Source organism: Canis lupus, chromosome 5 (assembly GCF_011100685.1).
Source record: "Canis lupus familiaris isolate Mischka breed German Shepherd chromosome 5, alternate assembly UU_Cfam_GSD_1.0, whole genome shotgun sequence".
NCBI lineage: Eukaryota > Metazoa > Chordata > Mammalia > Carnivora > Canidae > Canis > Canis lupus.
Window position 1 is genome coordinate 1,001,407 of NC_049226.1, and position 18,321 is coordinate 1,019,727.

The following is an 18,321-nucleotide window of genomic DNA, read 5'->3' on the forward strand; positions in this document are numbered from 1 at the left end:
CACACTTATCACTACTCTCAGTTACAAATAACAGAGAGAGGGGATCCCTGGGTGGCTCAGCGGTTTGGCACCTACCTTCAGCCCAGAGCGTGACCCTGGAATCTCGGGATCGAGTCCCACATTGGGCTTCCTGCAGGGAGCCTGCTTCTCCCTCTGCCTGTGTCTCTGCCTCTCTCTGTGAGTCTCTCATGAGTAAATAAATAAAGCCCTTTATATGGATTCTTTCACTTGATTCACCAGCTATCCTACAAGGCAGGGACCCTTATTATTCTTCTGTTTAAATATACACATAATCAGAGCAACTAGATTTTCCCCTCAACTGTAAGAATCTTATAATAGGAGATAAAGAGATTATGAAGACAATCCAATTAGAAATCCAACTGTGACTCAGATCATCATGTGAGGGTCACAAAGCTACTTGTGTCCCAGCACACTTCATGAATGTGTGAAACTGAAATTGTTTCGTAATTACTAGCCTTCCAGGCCTATAAAGTCCATCCAAGTTAAGTTGTGTTTAGTTATCTGTAGGTATCTCTCACCTAAATCAGCACTTGGCAGAGATTTTCCTAAAGACATGTCTGTTCTGCTCCTTTTGGTTTCATTTATGCAACAGCCAAATGAACAGTGAGAGAGATTAGCTTGAATTTCCCTACATTCTTGCTACAGGAGTCAAATACCTTGCTCGGCTGCTGGGAAACTGAACTCTGAATAATGAGGGTAACAGTGTGAATTGCATTTGCAATAATTAGCATTTTATCAGCCTCTTATGAGGGACACAAATAATAAGAGCTTAATAGAACACCTGTTTTTGCTTCAAGTCTGAACAGAAGCCTCGGAAGTTCCAGAAAGCATCCCAATTCCTAGGGAGACCTTCATATTCCATGTTCCACAGCAAACATTCTAAGCATGGATCTTCCCACATCTCCTTTCCTTTCCAAGTTCAGGCTCAAATTGTCTTATACCTTGACTACTTTCAGAACCTACGGACTGGGCATGCCTTATCTTTGTCTTTCCCCACTCATATTCATCCTGCAAAGGCATTCCAGAATATTCTTTTCAATGACTTATCATTTCTTCATTAAAAACCTCCTCTGCAAAAAAAATAAAAAAAATAAAAAAAAATAAAAAAAATAAAAAAAACCTCCTCTGCCTCTCCACTGCTTATGAAATAAAACCCACACTTTGGTTTTAGTAACTCTCCACCCAGATTCAACTTACATCTTCTTTCCATCCCACGCCAAGCCCAAAGCATAACAAGGCAAAGTTGCAAGAAGCTCTCACACTAATTCTGCACTTTTCCTGCTCCTTCTTCCTTCCTGTCTGAAAATGACTTTCTTGGTTCTCTTTAGATATTATACATTTTCATAAAAGTTTAATTTGAATTTTTACTGTCTTGATGAATCCCTTCCTACTACCACTTTTGCCAAATCACTCTCTCTCTCTCTCTCTCCTATGAACTTATAATGATAGGTCAGAAAATATCTCAAAGTACGTATCAGGAAGGGTTATAGAAACTTGAATACCATTCCTAGACCACATGCTTCTAAAAAAGAAAACTATGAGAACTCAGAGTCCCATATAATTTCAGCCCTTGACATTTAGGAAGTATACAAGTACAGATATACCCTAAATCACACCTGGAGTAACGTTTCCCAAATACTCATTTTAACATGACTTACACTCACAGGAGTAATACAAAGGAAATGCAACCCAGAGAAACCCTCTGCATCTTTAGCTGAGGTTCAGAGCACAGGAAAAAACAGGAGGACATTTTTTCTCCATTTCTCCTTTCTTACACCTTTGCTTTATCATCAGAAAAAACCCTTAATGGAAGCATCCAGATCCCTGGAAGAGAGATTTAGTGAACCAGCAAAATGCAGACAAATCAAGATGATGTGGATCCAAGAAAGGACTTTGATTTGGTGGTGAATCTTCACTGGTCATCTTTTTGCATCAGAATACAAGGTAGTACATCTTCTTGTGACATTCCCAATTAGGGCAATTCCTCCAGTTCTGCTGAGGACTCTGTCCCGGTCCTAGAGCTGATGCTGCTCCCAACACACACCTTAGGATCCACCTGGAAGAGCTCAGCCCTTCAATCTAATCCATGACTCATATGCAACACAATGGTACATGAAAGCTCTCAATACTGATTCAAGTTGTACATTAACCATCATGACCGAACATCAAGTCTGGGTGCTACTCCTCAAACAGGCTTCGAGAGATCAGCATCCTCATCACTTCGTTGCTGCCTGCAAGGGAAAGAAAGAATGAAAGATTTAGTTGCAGTAAAGTGCTTCGTAAAGCTATGCCCAGGGTGCTCCAAGTCCTCATTCATGGTAGTACTGGATATAAACTACAATTGTTGCTTTCACCCTGAGAGGGATGGGATTATCACAGACTTCTCTCCAAAGTACAGAATAATGTCAGGAAGTAAGGAATAAATTCACTCTTTAAAAACATCCCTCCAGGAGAGGGGAAGATGGCTTAGTAGGAAGATGCTGAGCTCACCATAGACACACTAAGGCCACAACTACGTACACCAAAACCCACTCTGAGAACCCAAACTCTAGCAGGACAGCTCTTCTATAGCTAAAGATATAAAGAAAAAGTCACATCGAGAAGGGTAGGAGGGACAGAGACTGTTGGGAACCAAACCATGACTCAGTGACCCATAAGCAGGAAGTTTCACAGGTGTGGAGATCCCTCCTAAGGAGCAAGAGGTTCAAGTCCCACATCAGGTACCCCCTGCCCTGGAGATCGTCACTGGGAAGATGAGGCCTCATATTGTCTGGCTTTGGAAATCAGTGGACCTTAACTCCTGGAGAGCCAGGGAGCTACAGGAAACCGAGACACTACTTTTAACAGGCCCACACAGAGTGACAGTCATTCAGAGCCCACCACAGAGGCAGCAGTTTGAAAAACTCGTGCGTCATACATGAAGGAGGCCTAATGACTAATTTTCAGGGTATGTGTCAGAGGGGAAGGGATCTGTAGGAACTTTCTCTGGTAATGGAAGTGTGAGCAAGTGCCATTTTTCTTGTATTCCTAAGCTTAGTCGGCCAGATGCTTTGGGAGCAAGACCTCCTCCACCTACCTGGCTAGCACTGCTTGCCCCACCCTGGCATTCTCCTGTAGACCTGCCTGGCTCAACACACTCAGCTCAGCAGATGTCCCTCCAAGCAGTTACTGCCCACCATAGCTGGCAGGCAACATCACTAGGGGCTGGTGCCTGCCCTCAACCAAAGCCCTTGCCACTCACTAGCACACCCACAAGACGCACAGGGGGGCCTGGCAGCTAGCCACCAGTGTGCCCACAGTAGTCACGGCCCAGACACAACAGCACAAGGGGAGGATCGTGCTACTGAGCCCCCAGAATGCCTTCCATCTAAGGCATTAGCTTCAGGACCAGAAGACACAATTGGCTTACCTAATACAGAAAAAACAAAAATGAGGAGACAAGAATATGCTCCAAATGAAAGAACAAGACACCTCAGAAAAAGACCTGAACAAACAGAGATAAGGAGTCTACTTGATAAAGTTTCAAAATAATGGTCATAAAGATGCTCAGGGGCCTTGAGAGAAGAGTAGATGAACTTAATGAAAACTTCAGGAAAGAGAAAACAGAAAAAAAAAAAAAAAAGGTTGAAGACTAAAATGAAAAAATAAAGGGAATCAACATAAGATTAGAGGATGCAGAATGGATCAGCAATCTGGAAGACAGGATAGTATAAAGCAAACAAGCTGAAGAGCAAAAAGAAAAAAGAATTTAAGGAACCTGTGGGACAACATCAAGGATACTAGCATTTGCACTACTGGGGTCCTACAAGGAGAAGGAGAAAGATGCAGAAAACTTATTTGAAAAATAATGGCTAAAAACTTCCCTACTCTTGGGAAGAAAAAAGACACAGTTTCTGGAAGCATAGAGAGCCCCAAACAAGTTAAACCAGGGGAGCCAGACCAAGACATAAAATATATATAATAATTAAGATGGTAAAAATAACATATAAAGAGAAATCTTAGGGCAGCCCGGTGGCTCAGCGGTTTAGCGCCGCCTTCGGCCCAGGGCATGATCCTGGAGACCCGGGATCGAGTCCCATGTTGGGCTCCCTGCGTGGAGCCTGCTTCTCCCTCTGCCTGTGTCTCTGCCTCTCTTTCCCTCTGTGTCTCTCATGAATAAATAAATAAAATCTTAAAAAAAAAGAGAGAGAAATCTTTTTTTTTAAAGATTTATTTATTTATTTATTTATTTATTTATTTATTTATTTATTTATTTATTTATTTATTTATTTATTTATTTATGATAGACAGAGAGAGAGAGGCAGAGACACAGGCAGAGGGAGAAGCAGGCTCCATGCCGGGAGCCCGATGCGGGACTCGATCCCAGGACCCCAGGACCGCGCCCTGGGCCAAAGGCAGGCGCCAAACCTCTGAGCCACCCAGGGATCCCCAGAGAGAGAGAAATCTTTTTTTTTTTTTTTTTTTTAAGAGAGAGAAATCTTAAAAGCAGCTAGAGAAAAGCAAATAGCTATGTACAAGGGAAAATACCCATTAGGCTATTAGCAGAATTTTTCAGTAAAAACTTTGCAGCCAGAAGAAAGTGGCATGATATATTCAAAGTGCTGAAAGGGAAAAAAACAACAACCAAGAATAGTTTATTTGGCAAGCCTATCATTTAGAATGGAAGGAGAGATAAAGAGTTTTCCAGATACGGGTGCCTGGGAGGTTAAGTGTCCAACTCTTGATTTCAGCTCAGATCATGATCTCAAGGTCATGGGATCGAGCCCCACACTGGGCTCTGTGCTTGGTACAGAGTCTGCGTCTCCCTCTCCCTCTGCTCCTTCCCCCTGCTCATGTGCTCTCTCTCTCTCTCTTTCTCTCTCAGTAAATAAAGAAATAAAATCCTAAAAAAAAAAAAAGTTTCCCAAACAAAAGTTAATGGAGTTCATCATCACTAAACTGACCTTACAAGAAGTTTAAACGGACTTGTTTAAGTTGAAAAGAAAAGGCAACAACTAGAAGTAAATTATGAAAGAAAAAAATTCACTGGTAAAAGCAACATGTAATATAGGTAGTAGATCAATCACTTATAAAGCTAGTGTGAAGGTTAAAAGAAAAAGTAGTAAAATCACTTATATCTAAAAAATTAGTCAAGGGGATCATAAAATATCAAATACATAAAACGGGGTGCTAAAAATGTACTGCTTTTATAATGTGTTTGAACTTAAGCAACCATCACTTAAAACAGACTGCTATATAATGGGATGTTGTACATGGACTTCATGGTGACCACAAACCAAAAACCTGTAAGAGACGCACAAAAAACAAAGAGAAAGGAATCGGAGTGTAACATTAAGGTAAGTCATTAGTCACAAGGGAAGACAGCAAGAAAAGAAGAAAGAAACTGAATGAAAACAACCAGACAACAATTAACAAAATGACACTCAATACATATCTATCAATATTACTATTACTTTAAATGTAAATGGACTAAATGCTTCAATCAAAAGACAAAGGGTGTCTGAGTGGATAAAAAAAAACAAGACCCATCTATATGCTGCCTACAAGAGACTTACTCCAGACCTAAAGACACATACAGACTGAAAGTGAGGGGATGGAAAAAGATATTCTATGCAAAGGTAAAATTTTTACAAAGCTAGGGTAACAATATCGATATCAGGTAAAATAGACCTTATTTTATTTTGTTTTTTTTTATTTTTTTAAAGATTTTATTTATTTATGAGAGACACAGAAAGATAGGCAGAGACACAGGCAAAGGGAGGAGGAGCAGGCTCCATGCAGAGAGAAATCTGGGATCAGTCCCTGAGCCAAAGGCAAACGCTCAACCACTGAGCCACTCAGGTATCCCTAAAATAAGACTTTAAAAGAAAGACTATAACAAAACACAAAGAAGGTAATCACATAATGATAAAAGAACCAATCCAACCAGAGGATGTAACAATTATAAATATCTGTACACCCGATGCAATTGCACCTAAATATTTAAAGTAAATACTAATAGACATAAAGACAGAAATTAACAGTAATACAATAGTGGAAGATTTTAACGCCCCAGTTACATCAATGGACAGATCATCCAGACAGAAACTCAGTACGCAAACAGTGGCTTTGCATGACGCGTTAGAACAGACAGGACTTCAGGACTTCAGATATATACGGAACATTCCATCCAAAAATGTCAGAATACACATTCTGTTCATGTGCACAAGGGAGTGCACATTCCCTAAGACCACATGCGAGGCCACAAAATGAGTCTCAACACATTTAAAAAGACTGAAATCATATTAAGCATTTTTTAACTACAATGATATAAAACTTGAAATCAATTACTAGAAAAAAATGGTAGAAAAACGTGTGGAGACTAAACAACATGCTATTAAACAACAAATTCATCAAGAGAGAAATCAATATGAAATTTAAAAATACCAGGAGACAAATGAAAACAGAAAGACAATGTTCCAAAATCTTTGGGACACAGCAAAAGCTGTCTAATAGGCAAGATTATAGTGAAACAACCTTTCTTCAAGAAACAAGAAACATGGGGGCACCTGAGCGGTGCAGTCCGTAGAGTCACGGTTGTGAGTGCAAGCCCCACTTTGGGGTTGAGCCTACTTAAAAAAACAAAACAAAACAAGAAAAATTTCAAATATACAATCTAAGCATACGTCTAAAAGCATTAGGAAATAAAAAGAACAAACTCAGAGTTAGTAGAAGGAAAGAAATAATAAAGGTCCAGAGTGAAATAAATGAAACAGAAACTAAAAAAAGGGATCCCTGGGTGGCGCAGCGGTTCGGGGCCTGCCTTAGGCCCAGGGCGCAATCCTGGAGACCCAGGATTGAATCCCGCGTCGGGCTCCCGGTGCATGGAGCCTGCTTCTCCCTCTGCCTGTGTCTCTGCCTCTCTCTCTCTCTCTCTCTCTCTGTGTGACTATCATAAATAAATAAAAATTAAAAAAAAAAAGAAACTAAAAAAACAATATAAAAGATCAGTGAAACTCAGAGCCTCCTCTTCTTAAAAGATTGTATTTATTTATTCATGAGATTGTATTTATTTATTCTTAAAAGATTGTATTTATTTATTCATGAGATTCAACTTAAAAGATTGTATTTATTTATTCATGAGAGACACAGGCAGAGGGAGAAGCAGGCTCCACACAGGGAGCCCAATGTGGGACTCGATCCTGAGACCCGGGGTCACGCCCTGGGCTGAAGGCGGCACTAAACCGCTGAGCCACCAGGGCTGCCCTCAGAACCTCTTCTTTGGAAAGATATACAACATTGATAAATCTTTAGCCAGACTTATTAAGAAAAAAAAAAAAAGAAAATTCAAATGAATAAAATCAGAAATGAAAGATAAGTTACAACCCCAGAAACGTAAGGATCATAAGAGGCTATCATGAAAAATGATGCGTCAACAAATTGGACAACTTAGGAGAAAGAAGCAGATAAATCCCTAGAAACATATAATTTTCCAAGACTGAGTCAGAAAGAAATAGAAAATCTGAACAGATTGATTACTAGTAACAAAATTGAACTGGCAATCAAAAACCTCCCAACAAAGAAAAATCCAGGACTGGACAGCCACACAGCAGGATTCTACCAAACATGTAAAGAAGAGTTAATGCCCTTCCTTCTCTATTTCAACTGTTGAATTATTGTGTTGCCCACCTGAAACTAACATCATATAACAATAATACTTCACATAAAAAAACAAAACAAACAAAAAAAGTACCTACAAAAGCCCCACAGGGGATATTTTGGACTTCCCTATAACAGGAATCCAAAATATTAATTCTGAATGTGGAAACATGAGTGATTTTCTTTTACCTTCCCTATATTTTATAAGCTTTCAACAATAAATATACCAATTTCTTTGGTAATCAGAAAAGTGGATTTTAAAAGAACAAAAAGGGATTCCTGGGTGGCGCAGTGGTTTGGCGCCTGCCTTTGGCCCAGGGCATGATCCTGGAGACCCGGGATCGAATCCCACGTCGGGCGCCCTGTGCATGGAGCCTGCTTCTCCCTCTGCCTACGTCTCTGCCTCTCTCTCTCTCTGTGTGACTATCATAAATAAATAAAAAAAAATTAAAAAAAAAAATTAAAAATAAAAAAAAATAAAAGAACAAAAACATTTCCCTGAAAGGAAGGGTCAACTTCTTGCTTCATTTATAATTTATAGAGGCTTTTAATGCAAAGAGAAATATGAATACCCACGAGGAATGAGTAATCACACATCTCAAATAAAATCAAATCTAAGATTGCAGGTTTATCCAATAACAAAGTCCACAATGAAATAAAGTGATAAAGACCAGGGCCCCAAATTTTCTGTAAGTGGATAATGGCATGGCCTCAAATAAATGTAGCTGGCTTTTCCCACTTCGTCTTACAAGGTTACAAGGTGAAGCCAGAATAAAGGAGAAGCCTCATGTTGTCAGACAAGCAGGGAAGTACCTCCTAAACCTGTCATCCATAAATGCCGGGTAAGGAGGTAACTGCAGGAGCAATTGGACGAACCTGTGCACCAGTGACTGAGCTCATCGACCTATTTCAGGGACGAGGTCTGCAGAAGAGAGCAGACTCTAACTTTTAGGATTTGCACATGACATCAGAGCAGTGGGTCTGAGTGGGGTTCCCAGACACGCAGCGGCAGCCTCACCTGAAAACCTGTTAGAGATGCAAAATTCTGAGGCCTCCCCAAGACCCAGGGAGTTAGGACCTCTGGGTGTGAAGCCCAGCAATCCACTTTCACAAGCCCTCCGGGGCATTCTGGCATCTCCTCAGCTTCAAGAACACTGTGAAAATGCCCACAGGCCTCTCCTGTGCCTGCGTGGGAGCCGCCCCACATTCCGGCACTGAAAGGCACTTCGGCAAGACTTTGCCCCACCTGGCTCTCCTACAAGGTAACCACAGCTGGCCGCCAACACCGACACAGGAGTATGTGATTTCAAGACTTCTGCATGTGTGGGGAGTGGAAGAGGCCATGTTCTGAGCTGGATCCCAGCAGCTTACACCTTTTCCAGCCCAATCCATTCTGTTATTGCCAAGAAAATGCCCATATGATTTCGTTTACTGAAAAATCCAGCCCATATGATTTCGTTTACTGAAAAATCCATTAGCAATACTGACAGAAATGTCATCAATTTATAGAGGCTGCTTGTGATCAAATTAGCTCACACTTGCCCTGTTAATTATGGGACAGAGCTTTTCGGATCCCTGAGGACCAAGGACTTGGTAAGGGTTACTGCTGTAGTTTTCAAAATGCTTTCTCGTACATTATCTGAGTTTAAGTGTTCTCTAAAATCTGCAAAGAGAAAGAGCAGAAACGGAGTGATCTGACGGCTTACCCACGGTGACAATGCAGAGCCTCCTGACTCCCAGGCGAGTGCTCTGTACGGCATCCACAGACACTTCCTGAGCAGGGGCAGGAGAAAGAGGGAGGAGGAAGGCAAGAGACAGGGCCTGATGGAACCCTGAGAACCAGTCAGCACGGGGACAGACAGGCTGGGGAAAGTGCTGATCCGCTAACCATTCTGGAGAACAGCTCTGGCAATTTTTACCTTCTAGTATTTGATGGACTCTGGAGTCCCGCACATACTGCTGAACAGCATAGTCCTTCAGGTAGCCATAGCCTCCATGCATCTGTAAAGCCTGGTTGCAGATCTTCAGGGAGACAGGGATTAGACATCTTTGATTGAGGAAGACTGTGGAAACATGGCTTCTCTTCCTACCCCAGCCCCCAATCTGGCACCTACTATAATCTAACAGGAGGAAGAACAACCTACAGATGACCAGGCCAAAGGAGGGGTCTGTATTCTGCGTGGTTAGATAACAAGGGAACTTTACCTACCAAACTTGTGGGTTCCCACCAGGCAGGCAACTCAGAGAGCTCTGCCCGTCTATTACCTGCAGGGGAGAGGCCGCCCTCAAGCACTCTGGCTGCGATTCTGTGACGCTATGATGTCAACTAGCAGCAATGCAGCCTCATGTGGAAATAGTTTTGCCCCTGATATCGTAAACACAGTGTAGTGCTACATTTGAGCAAGAGGCATTGGGCTGCTCTGAACCTTCTTCCAAAGGTAGTGTCTCATCTAGAACACAACCAAATGGCAGTGACACAGTGGAGTGTGTAAAGGCATGGAGCAGGTCCCAAGCAGGCGTCTCATGAGTGCACGGTATCCTTAAGCCCCAAGGCAATGTCTGCAGCATCCCAGGAGTAGACTAACAGGCTCTCAACATCCCTGGACTAGCAGCTGCTCCTTGTCTACCCAAGACAGCCAGAGGGCATCATCACGCACAGCAAAGCATTCATCTGTAGCGAAGAGCTTGGCCATGGAGCACAGGGCCACTGCATCTTCTCGCTCCTCCTGCAGGGCCACTGCTGCATTGCGGATTATCAGCCGGGAGGCCACCAGCCTTGTTGCCATATCAGCCAGTTTGAATTGCAGGTACTGCAGCAACAGGGGAGGAGAGAACCGGACAAGACAGACAGGCTTAGACCAGCACCTGATCTGGGGCCCTCTATAAGACATCTCTCACGAGGTACCTTTTCTAAGTGACCCCAAGCTTCAAAGTCTCTGCCTCTTCTACAGAGAAAATGTACTGCCTTGTGAGCTCTAAGCACACTTCCCTTGCCCTGCACTTCGATATCACCTCCTGAAAACGATTACTGATAAAATTAGAACACAAGTTCTAAGGTGGGGGCAGAAGTCCAGTGAGAACCCACAGCCTCACCCTCCTAGAGAATGTGGGCCACAGAGCAGGTCTCATGCAGGGGCATCTGGGAAATGACCTGGTTATTGGCCAGAGGCTCTCCAAACTGCTTCCGAACACTGAGGTAGTCTCGCGTGAGGACGACTGAAGCATGAGCAGCTCCTAACGAGCAGGAAGCTGGAAAGGAAGAGCGCCAACATTTCAACAGAGCCAGGCAGTGCTGCTAGCGCCCGCCAGCTACCTTCCTGCCTCATCCTGTTGTGTTCTCACCAACATTGATCCTTCCTCCATTCAGTCCTTTCATGGCAATGATGAAGCCCTGTCCCTCGTTTCCAATTCTGTTGGCCACAGGCACTGCACAGTCTTCAAAGATCACCGCGCGGGTTGGCTGTGAGTTCCACCCCACCTGGCAAAAATCAGGGACTGTATGGCTGCCCAAACAGCGTGGCATTCAGGGCAGTGACTCTCCACTTCAGCCTGCAAGCCCCTGCCTGCCTTTCCAATTCCATCCCACACCATTCTCTTCTTTGCTCACTAACCTTAGGGCCATACTGAATGTTTCTTTGGCTTCCCAAACAGGCGATCCACTGTTGTCTCTGCCCAGAATTGGTCTTATGGTTGTTTCTTCTAATACTCTGGATCTCATCTCAAAAGTCATGACCTCTGAGGGTCCAGCCCTATTACAGAAGCTTTCAAGCTCCCTCAGCCAGTGTCCTATCAACCTGTTTTATGTCTCTCGTAGCACAGAAAACTACCAGAAGGTACCTTGCTTATTCACAGGTCTGTTCCCTGTCCCTGCTTGCTGAAAGGTGAATTCCAGGAGGACAGAGCTTGCCTTTGTTCACTGCTCTTCCCCTACTGTTTACAAATACTTGGCACATATTGGGCACTCATCACCCGCAGAATGAATACAGAGATATCCTTCCAAATTACCCTCACATTAAAAAATATGTAACGCAAAACTAATAATTAAATAAATCGAAAAAGGAAGAAGATGTATACACTTAAAAGGGAGAGAAAACCCAAGAACGAAAGGAAGAAAAGATACACTGTTTCTGCAACTTATTTGCAGGTTTTCTGTAGGCGTGAAACTTGACAGCCTCGGCATTCTGTCGTAGATACCACAAATACTGAGGGGGACACCACCCCCGCGTGTTGAACTAATCGTCACTGTCTTTACAAGCACAAACAAACTGAATCGGTAAAACTCGATCCTGTAAAATTCTATGTCAGGCTGTGTAGGTCAGCCCACATTGCAGGACCCAATACAGACATTCCTCGCAGCTGTGTATCTTATATATCCCATATACAAGTTACATACCATCTACACAGCTTGCACACCTTATACAGGTAAGACTGCGTGTGTCTTACCATTCCAGATAAGCTTAGGAGTGACTTTTGTATCCTCCTCCACCCCAGGAGCCAGCATCAGGCTTTGCACATGGTAGCAATTCAGTAAAAACTTACTATACTAAAAAAGAGAAGGGGCACTAAAGCCTCTAACTCTTTGGCAGTTCATAAAGTATCAGGAAAGCTCGTGAGGGAAATAAATAAACTCTCTAGGAGCGATGAACAGAGAAGCATATTTAGGGCTCGTTTTATTACCGACCTCTCCCCCGATCCTAGCTGTAACAGTACCTATTGGAGGTGGAGGGTGCTTCCGGGCCCTGGCCTAACACATCCGAAGGGGTCTCACCACACCGCCAGCTACAGCTATGCGATCCCAGTTCTACGACTCACCATCTGGCTACAGGATTTCTTAATCCTAAGAATGTCTTTTCAAAGCCCCTACAGAAATACTCTCCCTCTTACATTACTGAAACCCAAGATCATCTCCAGGGAGTTCTATCTTATTTTTATTTAAAGAAAGAAAAGTGGCCTATACACTTTCCCTTCTTGAAATTTCTAGTCACCCCCGGATCTGTAAGTATTTCCTCCTGGGATAAAAGAGTGTGCCAAAATAAGAAGCTGGATAAGAAACAGGTCAGCAGTGGAGTTGGGACAGATGTCAGAGAAATCCCTCGTGCTAAAACGACAGGCAGTTTATAAAACCTACTGGTGAACTCTGACATTTTTCCCAGTGGTGAGTTATTCCTTCAGCCACACCCTATTCTATTCCATACACTCCTGTCGAAATCCTAATAGAAACAACTGCCCCCAAGACAAGTTAGCAAGTACGTAACCTATTCCCCAAAACAGAACAGAGATTGGTCTGGCAGGTGGCAGACTCTTGAATGGTTTTAACTTGAACTGTTTCGTGTCCAACAGTCACTCACCTTTTTTTCCTTCTTGCCGAAGCTGAGGCCAGGGGTCCCCTTCTCTACAACTACACAGGAGATGCCTTTTGGGCCTGGTCCTCCTGTTCGGCACATGACCACATAGATGTCTGATTCACCCCCACCACTGATGAAGGCCTGGGGGTTGGAGAGAGGTGCACCGGGATCAGGACACACACCCTGGAGCCTAACACCTGGGAAAACTACCAGAGTCCCCCCGACGGTAGGACATGAAGAGGCATGCTGGCACGGAGAAATGAAGGAGGGGAGAAAGAACCTGTGCTACCTGGGGAATCAGGGATCTGGCTGATGAGACTAAATGAGCAAGATTATCTGGACTCAGAGCAGAAGACAAAGTGAAGGTAAATAAAGGGAAATAGGTCTGAGGTTCTCTACCCAACGTGTAAAACTCCTAGGAAATATTAATTCGCAGATAGCAAGGATCCCGGCAATGTCTGCAGGAAGATGGGAACAATCTCCAGATGGTTCTGTAGGGTGGGCATGCTGGTACCTTGGAGCCATTGAGGATGTAATGATCTCCTTGTCGTTTTGCTGAGGTCAAAAGGGAGGCAGCATCACTGCCACTTCCTAAGGCAGAGAGGGTGGGACAGAAAGTCAGTGAAGATACAGGAGTCCCAGCACGGTTCCACTTCCAAGGAAATCACTTACAACCAAAAGCTCAGCATTTCATACTTTAAAACGCAGACTGGGGGATCCCTGGGTGGCTCAGCGGTTTGGCGCCTGCCTTTGGCCCAGGACGCGATCTTGGAGTCCCGGGATCAAGTCCCGCATCGGGCTCCTGGCATGGAGCCTGCTTCTCTCTCTGCCTGTGGGTCTCTGCCTCTGCCTCTGTGTCTCTCTCTCTGTGCCTATCATAAATAAATAAATCTTAAAAAAAAAAAAAAAAAAAAAGCAGACTGCCAGAGGAACTCGGTGTTTGGTGAAAACTGTGGACAGCAATTGGACCACTGTCCATCTCCCAGGCCAGAGACTGCCCTCGAACCCTCGTATGCTAGCTGACTACAGGCCATGGTTGTTACTGCACAACCAGACTTCGTGGTAAACAAGGGTTCTATGTGTCAGGGGGACCAGATAGTGCGCGGTGATTTCACCTGAGCAGCAAACGCACCTGGTTCAGTGAGGCAGTAGGAGGCAAACTTCTCCATGGTACAGAGCGGTGGGCAAAACCTGTGCCTCTGTTCCTCATTTCCGAAGGTATCTATCATCCAGACACACATGCTGACAGGTACACCGAGAAGAAAAGACAATGACAGAGTTAATATGGAGAAAAGGACATCTGATGGGGACGGGAAACACCAGCAGCGAAGCAGGAGAGAGAGTGGGAAGAGAGGAGTCACCACTGAGAAGATTCGACTTTAAAGGAAAGGCCTCAGTTACATCATATTCCCGGAACAGTACTACCCAGGGCCAGGGTGTTTCTCACTTGGATGTTCACTCTACTTCTAGGTAAGATGAGTTCCCTAAAAATCAAAGACTTATATGTACTTTGACAAATTTCTGGAGGCTTCATCTGTGGGTTGAGGAAGATGGGAACAGGACCATGACTACTCTCCTAGAGAAGTCTGTTTGCTTCTAGCTCAATCTAGGATTTGGGAGAAGGTGGGCACACCTCATTTGCTATGCAACATATGATGGCAGATTCAAGTCCAAGAGGCAGCAGCAAACTAGAGTGAACTTTTTTCTTTTTTTGAGAGAGAGAGAGGGAGAGAGAGCACGAGCAAGTGCATGTGCGGGTGAGCGAGGTAGGGAGCAGAGGGACCCAAACAGGGTCCATGTCCAGTGTGGAGCCCAATGCAGGGCTCAATCCCATAACCCTGAGATCATGACCTGACCTAAAATCAAGAGCTGGGTGCTTAACCAACTGAGCCAAGCCACCCAGGCATCCCTCCCCCTCATTTTTTGAGATAGAGGCTCCTCAATGGCAATCAACTTGAAAAGATGAACTTTTCCCTATTTATCTGAAATTTCCCAGTTAACCTGTACAAGTACTTCACTGTGCTTACCAAGCTTTGGCACTCACTTGTGGATGCTAATATAGGCCGTGGTGCTGGTGCAGCCTGTCGCCAAGGCCTCAAAGATAACAGACGTATCAAGCCGTGACAGGCCAGACCCACCTACATCTGTTCGTACATAGACTCCCCCGAAGCCTAGCTGAGCAGCTTTCCGCATTGCGTCCACTGGGAACAACTCCTACGTACAAAAGACAACATGGACGTTAGTGATTCACAGATGGACCTAGCTTTGAAGGGCACAACGAGGGATTAAGATGTTTGCATTTGGGAGAGTGTATATTCTCTTAACTTAATGGGCTATTTGTTATCTACAGTAGCAGTTAGAACGCTGTCTATAAGCACTGGTTTTTCTACCATTAAAGTTTCTTTTTATTATCAAGAGAACTGCCTTGGTTTTAGGAGTGTCTACATCTTTGTATGATTTAAAAGGAAAGACAAACTCAAAACTAGTCTCTACGAGATGAGGAAAGGAATCACAGCACTACTAGAACTCTCATTTGCAGTAAGAGAGTTGCACAAGGAGAATAAATACCAAACAATTAGGACTACATGGGAGATGAAGACAAAGGGTCACGAAGGGAGGCATTTGTTGGAACATCTAGTCACAAGGAAAACGCCCACCTTCTGGTCCCACTCTGCCATATTTGGAGCCATCTCCCGGGCAGCAAAGTCAAAGGCCACTTTCTGAAATTCTTTCTGGTCTTCATTCAGTCCCACGGAAGCTGTGGGTAAAATTGCACATATTCAGTTCCAGGACAGGGGTCAGGGAAGACTAGTGCCAAGATCAAGAGACATGAAATTAAGACAGGGAACATGCCGTAGCATTTCTCTTACATGGTACAATCTTTACCATCTATAGAATGGCTTTGCCTACCATTAATGAGTTCTCCTTTTCCCTTCCTCCTTTCCTCCCTAGTGGATTGGCTGACTTCATTTACCTACTAATTGCTTATTCTTTCAGTATTCTTCTGTATCTCTTCCTCCTCATAAATCCACATTAAAGAAATAGTAAATACACACTGACCCTCAAATCATGGTAAACATTTTTTCCTTTAGGATGTCCTACATTCTGTGTATTGGTATCCTGGGAAAATCTGTCCTATGAATCTCCATAGCTGTTTCAATACATTCATTTTAAAAGATTAATTGAAAAAGGAACATATGTATACTTTGTTCTACCTTTCAAATTAAGAAAATCCTCTAATAAGGCTGTGCCTTTGGCAAATTTCAAACATTCACCAATAACCCTGATGGTAGAAAAAGGCCTTCCAGTGTTGAAAACATGGTTAAGGCCTTATTCTATGTTTTTACCCGACGGACTCCAAAATCTCAGGACGTTTTTTTTTTTTTTTTTTTTTTTCAGGACGTTTTCTATCATAAACTATATCAGTGATGTGACTTTGGGTAATTCCCTCGCTTTTGGGGTTTAAGATACTTAAAAGCTAAGGAAGATGAATTGACTGACATCAACAGGTAGGTAGTGCAGCCTCACTAGAAGTTTCTCTAGAACATTAAACATCTAATAAAAGACTACCCCATAGTAGTACTTAGAGATTTAACCTAAACAGCCCTAGTAAAGCTCCCGGGAAAACAATCACCTTTTGGGGATAGTGTAGCCAACTTACAAAAGATGGGACCACAAATCCTGGGAGCTGACGCATCCCAGGTTCAGTAACCTACACAGGGTGCGCCAGACTTACATTGTTCACATTTATGTCTCTTTTGTTTTCTTTTATTACTGTCATTTTGAAAGGACCACCTGCCTCAAGTGTGTTAACAGAAAATGAGTGTATGCCTATACTTTTCCAAGAGAAGCCCTGAGGTAGAGTGGTGCCTGTAAAATATGAGGCAGAAAGAAGTGCAGGGCTCTGTATTACCTTCTCAGGTTTCATCCTTTAGTGCTAACTATGTGGTCATGATGGGGTGATGCTAAAGTGCATTAATATAAGGCTATGGAGACACTTGGCAATAACTTATTTCAGTGCCTAACAGTGATGCAGTCCTGCCAACAGAGAAGAGGAGCTGATGGTGGAGTTTCTCCAAGGCGGGCATGGGCAGCAAGCAGGAGCCACGAGAAAGCAGTCGGTCTGTATCGGGCAAACTCAGAAAGGAAGACTTGTGAGGATTACAGGTAGGCAACTCTGAGAAGCCCAGAGAGGAAACTTAACGTCGGTGGTTACTCACAGTAACACAGGTTAGGGACAAACAATCCGCAGTTCCTGGCTGACAGTCAGCTCATGTATTTGCAAAGTCTTGCAGAAATAAAATACGAATAAAAATTCTCCTAAAACTCATGTTTCGCTTATTAAGATATGCAACGAAACAAAAATGTATCTGTTAACCACTCTCGTTAACCTGATACCTTAGTATGTAGAATGACGCATTGAAAGGGCAGTTTCCTTTCATTTTACTAACGAAGAGGTACTTTCTCTGAAAGGTGAAAAAGTACCTCCTTGGCTGAAGCTACACAACCAGATGCTAAAAATACCCCAGGGGATCCCTGGGTGGCTCAGTGGGTTGGTCCCTGCCTTCAGCCCAGGGTGTGATCCTGGGGTCCCGGGATCGAGTCCTGTGTCGGGCTCCCTGCCCAGAGCCTGCTTCTCCCTCTGCCTGGGTCTCTGCCTCTCTCTGTGTGTCATGAATAAATACATAAAATCTTTAAAAGAAAAAAATACCCCTGCATATTTAACCTATTTGTCATCTAATGTTATTAACCTATCAAATATTTAATCTATTTGTTGCCAGAACAGCTACTTATCTGCCCTGGGATCGGCAAGGGTAACTGTTTAGGACTCTACTTGCTAGAACAGGGTGGCACCTTGAGAAGGAGCTTTAGGACGGCGAGAGGGAAACGGTATTGTAGACTAGTGTACGTCTCAGAGCTGGGTGTCGACCTAAGGGATTCATACCTATCCTGTTGTGAAGAAAAGTGACATATAGTAAAAAGCTGTTCTTTTCCTTTTTTTCCCCCAGAAGGAGAAAAACCGAGGCTGGGCATCCCTCGCCGGCCTCGTAGGCCCGCACCCCTGTTACTCGCATCACAGCATGGCCTGGTGCCTGAGGACGCTCGGTCTGTTAACTCTGGGTAGTTGCCCCCATTTTCAGTAACAACTGCGTTTCAACGGGAGTTTCAAGATCACAAGTGTTTCATGACCCTGAGTCGTAAATCCTACAATTTACCGCCGCGGCCTGTGTCACCTGAGGAAGCAGCCCGAGCCCTCATCGCCCCCGCCCTCGGCGTCCCCGCCACCCAGCAGGAGGCCAGAGCCCCCGCGGCCCCG

The 18,321-nt window shown here is 43.8% G+C and overlaps 1 protein-coding gene across 3 annotated transcripts; it reads right to left on the minus strand.

The window, feature by feature from the left end:
• Positions 1–1,350: 1,350 nt before the first annotated feature.
• ACAD8 (acyl-CoA dehydrogenase family member 8) lies at positions 1,351–18,187 on the minus strand. 3 transcript variants are annotated; one of them, XM_038535590.1, is made up of 12 exons: positions 17,950–18,138; positions 15,662–15,762; positions 15,049–15,218; positions 14,137–14,246; positions 13,519–13,595; positions 13,008–13,145; positions 11,002–11,137; positions 10,811–10,908; positions 10,317–10,469; positions 9,579–9,681; positions 9,366–9,432; positions 1,351–2,252 (listed from the first exon to the last, which is right to left on the minus strand). In XM_038535590.1, the coding sequence occupies exons 1-12, from the start codon at positions 18,077–18,079 to the stop codon at positions 2,207–2,209; spliced, it is 1,329 nt and encodes a 442-aa protein (XP_038391518.1). In that variant the 5' UTR covers positions 18,080–18,138; the 3' UTR covers positions 1,351–2,206. The 3 variants fall into 3 exon arrangements, with proteins under 3 accessions (XP_038391518.1, XP_038391519.1, XP_038391520.1); XM_038535591.1 differs by lacking the exon at positions 9,366–9,432 and having other exon boundaries at positions 17,950–18,117; XM_038535592.1 differs by lacking the exons at positions 10,811–10,908; positions 11,002–11,137 and having other exon boundaries at positions 17,950–18,187.
• Positions 18,188–18,321: the final 134 nt, after the last annotated feature.